At 40.0% G+C, this 13813-nt stretch overlaps 2 protein-coding genes across 10 annotated transcripts in view; one reads left to right on the top strand and one right to left on the bottom strand.

Moving 5' to 3' along the window:
- LOC146435489 (pulmonary surfactant-associated protein A-like) overlaps positions 1 to 13813 on the bottom strand; it is a 287765-nt gene that overhangs the window by 230356 nt on the left and 43596 nt on the right. The window lies entirely within an intron of this gene.
- Positions 1 to 13813, top strand: part of RASGEF1A (RasGEF domain family member 1A) — a 154196-nt gene that overhangs the window by 101379 nt on the left and 39004 nt on the right. Inside the window, exon 1 of one of the 7 annotated variants that reach the window (XM_085064060.1) lies at positions 1383 to 1532. The exons of the other annotated variants lie outside the window; for them this stretch is intronic. Coding sequence (XP_084920186.1) covers positions 1515 to 1532 — 18 coding nt within the window. The 5' untranslated portion in view covers positions 1383 to 1514. Of the gene's footprint in view, positions 1 to 1382; positions 1533 to 13813 lie in introns of those variants that run through there. 7 annotated transcript variants of the gene reach the window in all.

Genomic DNA, 13813 nt, shown 5'->3' with positions numbered 1-13813 from the left:
CACACTGGTTCAGATATTAGAGAGCAGAGGAATGCATCCTGGGACTATTTGAAGCCAAACTGAGCACTAGGAAATGCAGACAAGGACACTGCAATAACAGTTCATTGGAGAATTCAATATTGTTGATATTTGCTTTCAAAACACACTCCCCTGCTTGCCATCCTTTCCTTCCCTCACTGCCAACAAATCTCTGGTTATAGGACTCATTCTGTGCTCCTCAGTCATCCACTTCTCAAATCTCGTTTTAACATGCTCCTCACTTCTAAGAGTCAAACCACTTTTATCCATCACCAGTGTTCATTGCAGAAACCTCATCTCTGCAAGCCTAAATTAAGTGTATTGCACTAACCTCTTCCAAAAGGATTCTACTAACATATAATCACATTCTCTATCTGCTTACCTTCCCTTTCTAAGCTATTGCTTCACATTTCCCGTACAGAAATGCCAGTTCCCTTTCCATAAAGTTATGTCATTGTCTTTATGTCATTGTCTTTTGCCATCACCTGTGCTTTCTTCCTCATTCTTTGCCAACTACTGCTGCCCCAGTCTCCTTACTTCTACATCCTTATTAAAACTTCTATACCTTTACACAAAACAAAACCCACCTCACCACTAACATGATGTCTTCAGCAACTGCAAACTAAATTACCTACACAGAATATTGCTTTCACTATTTACTGATTTGCCTCTTCTTGGAAGATTTTATACTGTAGACATACATGGAATGGAGAGAGTTTCTCATTTCTTATTATTACTGATTCAGGTCTCCAAACAGAATGCATCTAAAATTCTTTCTGTATTATTAAAGTGAGCTTTCAAAGAATGTATTGTATACATTGGGCATAACTATGCAAAAATCAAGTACGTAGAATGATCAAATAAAAGTTGTTTCAAAAAAAAAAAAAAATCAACAAGCTAAATTCCAGCACCTAGCGGTCAGATTTCCATAGAATATATTGTACACAGTTTCTAGGAAATTTTGTAAGAATTTTATATTAAAAAAGAAAACAAAACTGCCAAAAAGTCCAAACCAACAAAAAACCCCAGAAAACAACAAATTAAAACATACAACACTGAAACAGGAGTTTTGGAGACATTTTAGCAGCAATGATATAAGAAAGCAGCCAGTTAGAAATGCATGCCCAAAATCTGCTTCCTTTCCTTCTGCACACTGGTATCACTAGCATGTCAATTCCTATAACCCCAAACACAGTGGGAACAGCAGCACAGCCCTGGTTTCACTGCAGCTTTCATACGGCAGGAATGGAAGTTCCCAGTGAGTGCCCAGCACATGACACCTACGTAATGGAAGGCTAAGACTCAGAATTTCCTCTGGTGCAGCACCTCCCACAGTGCTTTCGTTTTTTCTGGGTGTAATGATAAGGGAAAGCAGGGGCTGGCCACACTCCCTGCACACTCTGCCTGAGCACAGACAGAGGAGAGGCACAGCAGCTCTTGGCTTCCGTGGCAGCACAGAGCAGGGACAGCTGCAGGTGCCCTAGCCGGGAGGGGACATGGTCCTGGAGAGCCAGGTAAGTCTGCACAGTGTTGTTCTGGCTGCTGCTCCATGTTCTGCTGGTGTTTTAGGAGCCACCTATGGCTCTAGGAATGCTACAGTGACAGTAACTCTGGGCTGGGTATGGCAGAGTTCAGCCACCCACACACAGCCATGCGTGACAAAGAAATTTAAGGCTATGCTACAGAGAAAGCATGTTTAAAATCATGATGCAGATTATAAATTTGCTGGTTGTTCTGTGAATTATGTCATGATTAGGTCACTTTTAATGAATTGATGCTACCCAGAAGAAAGGTTACATGGTGGTAGCTTTATGTGATGGTGATGTGGAGAAATGGAAACAGAGGTTACTACTTCATATTATTGTGGCACATGAACCTTTTCTTGCTCTTGAGTGGAATAACAGCAAAGACAGAAACAGATTTGAATGAATATTCACCAAGTGAGATGGCAGGATTAAAGTGATGCAGTACACTGCATCATAAACACAGAATCCAAGTTTCCCTGCAGAGATGCTTGAATTTGTCTTCTGGAGTCAACCCATCCCAAACTCAGGTGATGATTTCCAGAACATCAGCAATCAAACATCAGATATATGCATCAAAGATGGGTATTTTTTCTCAGAGATTTCTCTCAGTCCCTTTTTCCAAGTTAAGCAGCAATTCTGAGATGTCAAGAGTAATATCTGAATGGCAACATATACCTTCTGTTACCTTATGTAACAGAATAAAAAAGATTTTCTGCAAGATGAAAAAATAGGTTTCATTTTCAAAAAATTGTGAAGGGGTATTTTAATTTTAACTTCTGTTACTTCAAAAATACTATCATGGTACTTTACAGGGAAATTATGGTTTTTATTGCAACAAATAAGATCCAACTGTGGACTAAGTTTCTCTGTGTGGTGAATTTAAGCTTTAAGTGGATTGGTAGGGGCCTGATGCACATAAGTCATGCAATCCCTTGAGAAAAGGTTTGCAAATTAACTAATAAGATATTGCATTGCGTACAGCTTATTAGAAAGAAACACTGAGCAGCAACAGCACACAGCTACTATGCCTGGGATTTAAAAGCTGGATTTAGCTGTCATGTCCATAATTCTTAGTGCATTCGTTATGTAAAGGAGTAGGTGAGAGGAGGGTTTAGCTTCATATTAAGGAAAGTAAAAAGGCTCTACAGAATGTAATTGAAGGATTAGTAAAAAGTGTAAGGCAGCTTTGCTCCACTATTTACATAGCAAGGCAATTTATGGAAATCCTCATATAGAAAACTTGAATAATTGAAAATGAGATGGAGAAAAAACTTTCTCTTACATTAAAGGAAAAAATATCTTTTTTCATATTAAACAATGTGTATGTGTAAATAAGAACTGGGTACATTTTCACAGAAAACTTTAAAGGTTAGCTCCCCAATGAGATGGAATAACATTCAAGAGCTTTTTGACCAACACTAATAGCTACTTTAGTAATATCTGCACTTTCCAGATATCCAAGTGCTCTACATGCCACAGGATTTCTAGGCATGAGAATATTCTGACAGTAATTGCCATTCATCTTGAGGGGGAAAGTTAAAGGTAAAGAGACAAAGCAAGAAAATGCCTTGAGAATAACTTTTTAGAGGGAACATCACAGAATGGGGACAACACTTAAGAGCAGAGAAACTATAAATGTAACAGACGGGGTGAGCAGTTGAACCTAGCTGGGTAGAGGAAGAGGAATCATAAAAATTAAGGGTGAAAACTTGCCAGTTTTGGTAATGTATACAATTCTGACCAGATAAAATAAAGTCAGCATAAAAACAACCTTTGGCAAAGCTGCCATATCAAAACTAGAAGGACGCAAAAATTTGACGTTGCACATCAGGAATGCATAGTGAACTCTACCAAGGTAGCACTAAACTTAGGATAAAGAAGTACTAAGGGAGGAAATCACAGGGCAAAAGTTATCATTGACTTTAGCCTCACAGAGAAGCCACATATGGGTGGACAAGTGATCTTATTGTGTGTGATTGCAAAAGGGGGGCAATTCAAAATGAAATAAACCATTACAGACAACTCAGGTGAAAGTGCTTTGCTTGGAATACGTAAAGACAGTGACTCCTGCTTTCTCATTTGTGAAATCAACCTTATAACTTTCCCATTGAAACAGAACAAGTTACCATTTTTTTAACGCAGATGAATTATTAGAGGAACTGAAAATATAATAAATGCATAAACCAGTCACTTGGACATGAAGGTTATTAGAATATCTATTTAATGCTTTGACATGAAAGGACCTGTGGTTTCAGTCTTTAGCTGCAATTGTCATGGACTTAGATTACCCTTTGTCACACAGCCATCCTTGCACCAGCCCTTGCACAACTTCTGTCCTGTCCTAAGGAGACTCAGGTCAGCCTTGCTGTCACATCCCATTAGGAGCAAAGCTGATAAAATGCACTGGGATTCCAAGGTGACATCGCTTCTTTCATTACGTTTGTCACAATATTGATTAGATTAGGTCTGAAGCCCATCTTTGGCCTGCTACTGACCCATCACATCTCCTGGGAAATTCTGCAGAGTAGGAAACAAAATTGAAAGTGACTGGAACAATAGAGTTGTGCAAGATGGTTATAGCTCATGGGACTCACACAGATGTGACAAGTACTGATTTTTACTAACTACACCTCCTAATACATTAATCCCAAACTCGACAACTACATATTACATTATCTCCTTCACAGTAGTTACCCTTCAGGAGCTTAATGGCATGAAAATAACCCACCAAGGATTTTAATTCTTTAACTGGAGTAAATAGTAACATGGTCAAAGTGCTACCTAGCTAATTTTACCTGTCAAAAGTTTAAAGAGTAAATAAAGAGCAGCTTGGTTTGCTGTGTGTGTAGCAAACCCTGTATCAATTGTCTCCTGTGGCACGTTTAGCTGTAGATGTTTCACTCATGCAGGACAGCTGAAGCTTCAGTTCAGAGAGCTGCACAGCTGAGCCATATGGCATCCACATAATCGGAGCAGTTAATTGCTAAAGACCCCTACACCTGCTCTAATGTTTTCAACAGGCTTTGCTTACTGGCATTAAACACTTCTAATATAATACATGCTCTTTGTTGATATAGGCTTTGTATGTGACAGGTCTGACAGTTCCGAGGGCAAAAAGGACTACTCTGAATTCCCAAATATGTTTTTAGATTCAGGCAGAATGAAAGGAATGAAAGCTGGAGATTGCTTTTTCCTTTTTTTTTTTTTTTAACCTTTTTAATTATTAGGTCAGTTTTCCCTCCCTCACATGTGGGCTGCTTTACAAATACCATCAGTAGGCACAGCTGAACTGCAAGGAGCCTGAGCAATAAGTTCAGTAAATGTCACTCCTTTTACCTACACCTTTACCTCCCACATGTAACACCCACTCCCTCTGACAGCACCAAACCTAGGGTTTGAATTTTTCTAAGTGTTCCTTCCTTCTCCTTATCTTCACACAGCTCTGCAAAATAGGAGAGCTAAGCAATTAGCATTCCATGAGTAAAATAAGCATTCCTGTTTGCAGTAGGGAAGCTGTAGCACATCTGTCCCACTCCTGGCAGAAGATGACACACAGTGTGATAGCCTGGGAGCCTCAGGATCTCATGAAACAAAAGCTTCCAAATTTGATTCTTGTATGCTTCAAAGGATAAAGCAACACGAAGCAGAACAAGCACTGTGTATTTCACTCTAGTTTAGCATGCCAGGACACTGCATCTAGATGCTTGTTTTATTTCCATGTGAGTAGAAAAATCATCAAGGGGAGGGGAAAAAAGGACATCCAAGATTTTCTTCTATATAAAGCATTATTTCTTAACAATACCTGTGAAAATACATATTCCAGGTTGCTGCTTTGATCCTTTTCACAGCTGCTAAGATTCCTTTAAGTCCTAGAAATCTTTTCACCCTGTTCCTAAACTGCCCATTGTACTTTTTGTTCAGGAAATGAGTAGAGTTTCTCTATAAATAGTCCCAGCTATTTTTTTAAATAAAAACTTGTTGTATATTACTGAAAAATTTAACAGGTAATTAACATTCCATTGAAAAAGACTGCAAAAATTGAAGACAAGCAGAGAAAGAAAAATACATTATTATGGATTTAGTTTAAATTAATGTGCTTTAAATACATTCTGGGATACTTACATTGAATAAGATTCATCTATCTATACCCATAAATATTACTCCAAGCCTCAATAAACTCAAACCATGTATCTTCATGCTCTGCGGGTCTTACCTTTAGGAAATTACTGGGCAGACTTCAATTAAGATGCAATAACAGCTTTTACATCAAAAAACTAGGGTTTGCACCTTGAGAATGTAAAAGAACCAATATTCTAAGGATTGCTCAGGAATAATGGATCAATTTTTTTATGCTTCGAGGGATAAAAATTGTGGGAGGAGGTTTCAGCCAGAAGTCTTTTCTTTTGGAAGGGTACAGTTCATCTCCCAAATAAAAATGTTCAGCAGATCCCTTCCTGCATTATCAAATAAGATTCTCTAATTATGTTACACTTATGCCCTTGCTTAAACCATTAAAATCCAAGTGGTACAACAGCTGCACTCTTCACATATTATAAAATAATGAAATCCTGGGCACAGACCAAACAGGAAAAGTAAACATTTCCCAACATATAATATACAATTTAAAAAATGTTTAGATTTTTTTGTTGCACACAGATATTTTTGTTTACAAAACCCCCACAACCATATATTTTTGCCCTGAATAGATGATACACATCAAAGAGGACATTCGCATTGAAACACTTCATTCTTATTAACATGGGAAGCACCTTTCCTTCCTCAGAGAAAGTAATGTGCAGTACACCTGTGTGGAGAAAATAACTTTTCAGAAGTTTTAAATAGCTTTAATGTCAAAGATTGCTGCATACTCTATTTGGCCTTGTCCCACTTCTGTGCTCCTACTTCTTCACCCTCTTTTCTGCATTCCCTCCTTACATGTACTAATTTCCCAGCTCACCCACACCTCCTGCTGTTGCCCCCAGCAGGTTCATGTGCTCTGCCCTGATCCCTTCTCCCTGCTAATCCAGTAAGTGGCCCAGCTGTCTTCGGCAGCGTTAACTACATTCCTCTCCTCCTGTCCTATCAATTGCCTCTCCATTGCCCCTGCTGGGTTTGGTTACCAGGAAGAGGATTTATTTCCATTCCCCACTTCCCTTCACTCCCCATCATCTTCTGCTCTAACTGAAGAGATGCACTGCACTTGAGCCTTAGCAAATCTCCAGCTCTGCCACCTGGTACTTTGCAACCCAGAAAGAAGAAACTTTAGTTGAAGGCTGAGAGTTCTTGCTCTGTGCAGATCACAGACTGTGACGGAAATGAACATGACACCACTGCTTTTGTTTGATGGTTACTAATGTGTCTTCCCACTAGAGGAACAGAAAGCTAAGACATCCTAAAGCTGGCTCTCAGCTGTATGAGTCTGATACTTTGCAAACTTCAGAAGGAAGCGGGTGAAGATGCAAAAAGCTTTATCAGTCATTTGGACTACGCACAGCTTGCTTGTGTCAGGGTGCTTTGCCCTCCCTGGTGATTGTTTTAGCCAGAGTCTAAGGTATAAATGTGCTCCCTGCCCACACACCCTCTCACCTGCAGAGAAAGCGCTTCCAAGTCAAGTTTGAAAAGCACTATAGAGCATGTCAAAAGAAGTGTACAGGAATCCACTTCTTTGAAATTGCTGACATTTTGGAGGATGAAAGAAGCTTCGAATCTCCAGGGCTGCAGCCTTACAGGCACTAAAAAAAAATTAAATCCCTTAAAAAGAAACAGAAGGAAAAAAACTGCATCTGTATTTAGAAGTTCATAGATTTAAATCCCTTGAGGAAGGAAATAGTTTGGGAGACTGGCAGTGAAAAATAGAAGACTGAAAATAAATTATTTTTCTGATATAAGTATTAATTTCTTTTAATGAGAAACAAGGCTGTAAAATGAAGTAAGTATAATCTGCAAAAGGGATAGCAATACAATTTATCCACCATCAGGCAAGAGGTTAGGAAAACACAGGCTAGAAAGAGTCTGGCCAAAATCTAATGTGTTTATGGGGACTGCCCATGTTTATCACCAGCAATAGTCATCCCATTACTGGTTTTGCCACCAACCAATAACAGAAGTGCATGTTGCTTCTTTTTTTTTATTCAAGTAATACCCAGCCCTAAAAGACAGAGTAACTGAATCCCAAAACTGTAAATCTCAGTAACACATGCAACCATTTTAGCCAAACTGGGTGTTTGAAAGTAAACTCCAACAGCCCTAACACACTGAGGATAGATTTATCTCACCCACTGGTGTCTGCAGACATGGGGCTGAAAAAAGTCTATCACTGGCTTTGACAGTGGCTTGAAATGGGAAGAGCAATGCTGCACTACTTGCAGTAGATGGGCAAGTTAGGAAAACAAAGCTACAGAAACACACCAAGCTGAGGTGGGGTAGGACCAGACCCAAGTTGCTTCTGCATCGTACCCAGGTCAATGGGCACAGACTGTGGACAGATTAAAGCAATTGCTAAGTTTCTCTGACTTGTGCTGTGGGGCATCCGTATGGATTTTGGGACTAAGACCAGACAGCAGTACTGAACACTTACAAGTTATAACCAGAATCTAGTTTGGACACATTATTTTATGTTATATTCTCTCACATCTTTTGACCTTGCTTTTACCACAGGAAAAAAAGCTCTGAAAACCATGTTTGCATACTTAAATGAGTAAAGGAACTGCTAGATCCTCATATTTTTCATTTCTGAAGGTCTTAAGGGAGGAGTGAGAACACACAGTAAATAAATAGCTTAACAGACTGTAAACAACGAAAGCTTTGCCTCTTGCAAAACGCTAGTCCCTGTGATTAATGTTTCAGGAATTATATTAAAGTGCAATAGCTTTCCCTGTAGACTGGTGATACCCGGGAGAAAAGATTCTCTGCCTTCAATAAGACCATGAAATTTGATTTGTGTATTCTAAAGAAAGAAATAACGATCTCTTAATTGAGATGGATTTCTTAAACAAAAGCAGCATCTTCCTGTTTTGATCACAAATTAAACAATAAAAATAAAGAAGTCAGGCTGAGTACATGCAAGAAAGGGAGAATCTGCATGAAGTAGTCCTCTCTTGTAATTAATAATAACAAATTTTCAGGCATTACATCTACCCTGCACCTTCCAGTGTCATGACTCAGAACTGCACTGTAAAAGCTGTTCACACTGCTAACAGCTCCTTTCTTTAAACTTGTGAACTGAGTAAAGAGGAATTTAGGACTTTAGTCATGCTGGACCAAGACAGCATCTCAGAAACTTCAGGGGTTCTGGAGTTTGCCCTTACTCCTTGGTACGTTCTCACCACTCAGACCAATAACGAGGCATGTGATGACTGACCTGAACTTTTAGGAAACAGACTCTAGCAGACTTGTTAAAGGATAGAGGAAAATCCATAAATTAAGACTAAACGCAGCACACACACACAGATGTAATCAGCACTAAACCACTGCTCCAGGCTGAGGTGCCCTTACCAGGCTCTCCCCCAGCCAGGTAAGGCTGGCTCTTCCCAAATGCTGCATTCCCCACTCTGTTCCCATGACAGCAAGCTCAAATTTCACCACAGGTTTAGCAACTCTGTTCTGCACCATAGTCACTGATTAATGCCATGACCATTGACTCATTAATCTCACCAGTAACAAAACAGAAGGCTCTGGGCTTACGGCCCCAAATTTTAAATTGGTTTAAGGATGGTCCTTCCTGTAGGGCAACAGTGGGGCTTGCAGAGATGTTTTGTATGAATAAACAGAGATCATTTTTACCTCTCTTAGCCTTTTCTGAAATTTAGTACCAAGAGAAAAGTAAACAGGTAACTGTTCCAGCACAGCCTTAAATAATCCAAAGGATCACACTCTTTGCCTACCTGAAAAATTCAGAGCAGGCCCTGTAACAGTAAACAAGTTTTTAATCAATTCTAAAATCATAAGAGCACATGAGATAGATGATACTAAAACTTATTTTCTATTTGGCAGAATTTAATAGAGGCTGAATTCTTCCCCCTTAGAAAACTGAAATAGGAACACAAGTTTTAAATAAACTTCTTCTGGGCCCATCTGCAGGGAACAGTTCACAATCAAGCAGTCCTTGAAAATTCTCATGCCATTTGCTGCTACAGCAATGCACAAGTTTTAATCACTGCAAGGAGCTTCAGCTGTGCCTAGGAGTTTTGCTCTTCTTAGTGATCCTAACTGGAAAAATCCTGAAAAAAGCAGGTCATTGCACCACGGGGACTTAAACAATCCCTGTGCTTCCAGAGGGGTGAGGCCAAGAAATGCTGCAAAATGGAAGTCAAATGTTCAGAAGAAACCAGTGACAGGTCCAGTGACCAAGAATTCACCCAGTGCATGACCCAGCACAGCTCCTTCCACCTCTGCCTTCCCCAGGTTCCCCAAATGCCACACCGAGTTTGGGGGCTGCAGCCAAGACCCCCTTGCTGCCTGCTGTGGCACAATGGACCCAAGGCACTCCTGGAGCACACGGACATGCAGATCCCTCAGGACAGGCGAGTTGGGAGTGTTAACTCAGAGTCTCATCAGCGTCCTTGAACTACCACGGAACACTGCCTACATTTCAAAGCAACACTAGTACTGAGCAAAGAGAGAAGGGTAGTCTTATACTTTAAAACTTTGAATTCTTAATTTTTCAAAGGGCAAATAGTAGCCAGACAGACTGTGAGGTGGTAGAGCCATCTGGGGAGCACCAGAATGTGAGGCTGGGCAGGGAGGCTGAGCTTCCCAGGCAGGTGAGAGAGGTCAGTGGCCAGCCAGGTCCCAGGAGCAGAGAGCACAGCCCGAGCACAGTGCATCCTGGCAGGCAGCAGCTCCCTTCTATGCCCTGAAATGATGTCAAGGAGATAAAAGCTTGCTAGTACAAAGACCAGCCCAGAGAGGAGAAGCAAACTCTTCCCCTCTAGTGCCTGGGCTGCTCTGGAGCCTGCCAGCAGGCACTGCCACCAAACAGCTGGAAGAGCACAAACACTCAGCCTTCAGGATATTCACCACTCGTCTGTCAGTGTGCCAGCGGCTGAGTCACAACAAGCTGACACTGTTGGGCACATTTCACAGTCGCCTGCTGCACTGATGTCCTCTGGATGCATCAGCAGTTTCATGCACTGCTGCAGCACTACTGCTCCTGAGACCTTCATCCCTGTGTTCTGACCTAATTGTTTCCAATCTTCAATTAAGTTTCTTAAGGCATGAAAAATAACCAACAACCAAGTGGAAACATTGTTGGTTGCGCCCATAATCTTAGAGCTATATCTCTAATTCCAATCACAGAATATTCTTTTACATGATTGTCAGGCACAGAAAGCTGCTGCCAGCATTTCCTACCCTGGTTTTGAGCACACACAATATCTGTTTAAATTAGCAAGCAATCAGCACCCACAGCAATTAACATCCCATACACAGTATTCCAGTTGTACATTCTCTCCTTGTTCTTTTCTGCCATGGAAATCTTTATCACACAGGGCTTGTTCTGACAAGATATCTCTTTTTTATTCAAGAATTCTATGTACTTTTCAGTCAGATTTTCAGTCAGTCAGTCACTATATCCTCAAGCTGTGTGTAACCTCAACATGAAATAGCAAACAGAACTCAACAATCAAAACTATTTTCTCTTTCTTAGTAGAAAAAAAATCATACTACATGGCTCCACCAGGGAGATTAACAGGAAAATGTTCACTATCAGTTATACATTAATAGAAAATTATAACTCTTGAAGTGAAATGGATCTAAAGACCAAAAGAAATCTGAATTTGGCTATTCAGTCTGAATTTTGAGCACAATATAGCCGTGTCTATGTAAGAATGAGAACTGAAACCGCCTCGTGTCAAAAGCACTATCAAAACCTAAACCAATGCTCAGCTACGCTGCATCTATAAAACACCCATTTCTAATCAATTCCCATTCCTTTGCAATTCATGTTCCTACCTACAATGCATCTTCCCCCATACTTTTAACAAGAAAAGTAATTTATATTTACCTATGTGATCACAGCAGTAATGCTACCCAAATGTTTTTTCCCAGACCAAAGTATTAAGACCATCCAGAGAATAACAACTGGATACTTGTTCTGTGCAAGCTGAGACGCATCTGACAGAAATCATATATGATGTCTTCCCCCACTGCTTTATTCTCTCATTGATAGTAACTCTTCCTTTCACATCATGGACAGCACAGATACAGATGCAGTAAAAAAATATATTTTTTAAATAATGACAAAGAATGGCTTTCTATTTCTGACAATGTGTGAAATGAAATTATACACCTCCTGACGTGGTAAACTGTTGAGGTCATATTCATATTTATGATATAGAATTAGTCAAAAAATGAGTTAATAAATGAGCTAATAAAATGTTCCCAAACAAAGCAGGTACCATGCTAGGTTTATGAGGTTTGCACCAAACCCAAGCTAAGTTTCAAGAGGTAAGGATGATTTTAGCATCTGAGGTGGTGATGTAGTTTGGAACAAAAGAGAGGACAGCAGCTGCTCCAGTTGAGCTTCGCATTTGAATTTCCAGGGTTCACTGTAACCCCTATAAACTCAAGACAAAACTCAATTGGTGTGAACCGAAACAAGATGTTTGAGTGAAAAAACTGCCAGGGGAAACCACAGAGCCTGAGAATCAAAACCAGTGTTTGGACCTGCACTGCACAGATGCCTGGCGAGCCTGATGCAAATATCATGTTTTCTTGCATATAATTCTAAGCCTAACTATTTTTTTTCACTGAATTCAAGGGTTTGGGGGCCAGGGAAAGAAATTAACTTGAAATGGCATCTCCTAATAAGCAAAGAAAGATCACGGACGCAGCAAGAGCAGGGAAATCATCTTTGCATGTTTAGTTTTCAAGAGATGGAGGAGGGAGAGAGAGAGACATGGAACTGTGGTCACAGTAGGGAAATTTATGAGAAATGCAAGTTGTGTGGTTCAGGCAGCTTGAGGAGAGTGGAAAGATTTCAGAAGGTGAACAGATTCCTTTCTCATTAATGAAGGGGCCCTGACTCCAGATCCGCTGCACTCACTCTCAGTGGAAGGCTATTCAGCTCTCTCCTTTGATTGAAAGCATGAGTCTGTTACTTATGAGCTCTCAGCAGCTTTCCTTTTAATAGCAAGTGGGGGAAGGGGGAAGAAGATGGCTGAAGGAGGGGAAGGAAAAGATGGGTAGCAAAAAATGCTGGTAGCTGAACATGGGACTTCAAGGGATTTGCAGGACAGACCTTTGGGGAAAGGTTAAAAGCTTATAAGGTGAGTGATGCCTTTCCTGGGCTGATTTTTCTTTCCTTATTGTCCCCATATTAAGAAGTAAACTCCTCTGCATCTTCAGTCCACCCTCACCCTCTTATTTTCTCATAGTCTTACCAAATTATTTTTATTTTATTTACTTTCATGGTAGCAGAATAAATAATTGCTGATTTTCCCTGGTAGATATCAGCTGTATTTGAATAATGCAAAAAAAGAAACCCTAAATAAACCAAATCCCGACCATCTTCCCTGCTGCAACAGGGAACAGGCAGCCTGCTGTTCCAAATTGTAGACAGTCACGAGCTCTCGTCAGACTTTGTGTGGGCTTGAAATGTTCTTTTAGTCCTTTGCAGCTGAAAACTGAGCACAAATTATCACTAAAAGGGTATGAAAAATTATGCTGGGACATTTGCCATAGCTGTACAGGAATGCTTCTCAAAGCAATCAGATAAGTGAGCAGATTACTTAGCCAGCTCAGGTTTGAGGACTGTATTGACAGCTAGCTGTTTCTAACAAGGGTTACTTTTTCATATGGGTAGAAAAAAAAAATAAATAAAAGGAAAAGACAGACAAAACCTCACAGACTTCTCGAAAGAAATCCACATGTATTGCCAATGCCCAAGAGAGGTCCTTGCTTGTGGGTAAAAGACAACGCAGCAACAGTGTGTCTCAAGCCTTTTGTACTTAAAAGGGACAGAATCTAAACTCCTGTTCATACACTTTGAGCATAAATGCCTTTAGTGAATTTAAGGATATTTAAGCATGAAAAAAGCTAGACTAAAAATAACGTGAAATATCATTATAGTTACTGTAACAGCAGTGTAAGCATGCTTGCTTTGTAATGTGAATGGTAAACCATCAAATTTTAAAGACCTGATCCATGATTTTAAAAGATAGAATATCATTAGCAGTTAAATTACTATTTCAATCTTTTTAAAATATTTTTAAATCAACACAGTTACAGAAAATGCTTTAAATTCATCCACTTGTAGCCAAAGCAAGAAG

The sequence above is a fragment of the Lichenostomus cassidix genome, chromosome 6, assembly GCF_008360975.1.
Source record: "Lichenostomus cassidix isolate B80296 chromosome 6, HeHo_3.0, whole genome shotgun sequence".
In the NCBI taxonomy this organism is placed as follows: Eukaryota; Metazoa; Chordata; class Aves; order Passeriformes; family Meliphagidae; genus Lichenostomus; species Lichenostomus cassidix.
The sequence above is the reverse complement of the archived record's forward strand: the minus strand, read 5'-3'. Positions and strand labels throughout refer to the sequence as shown.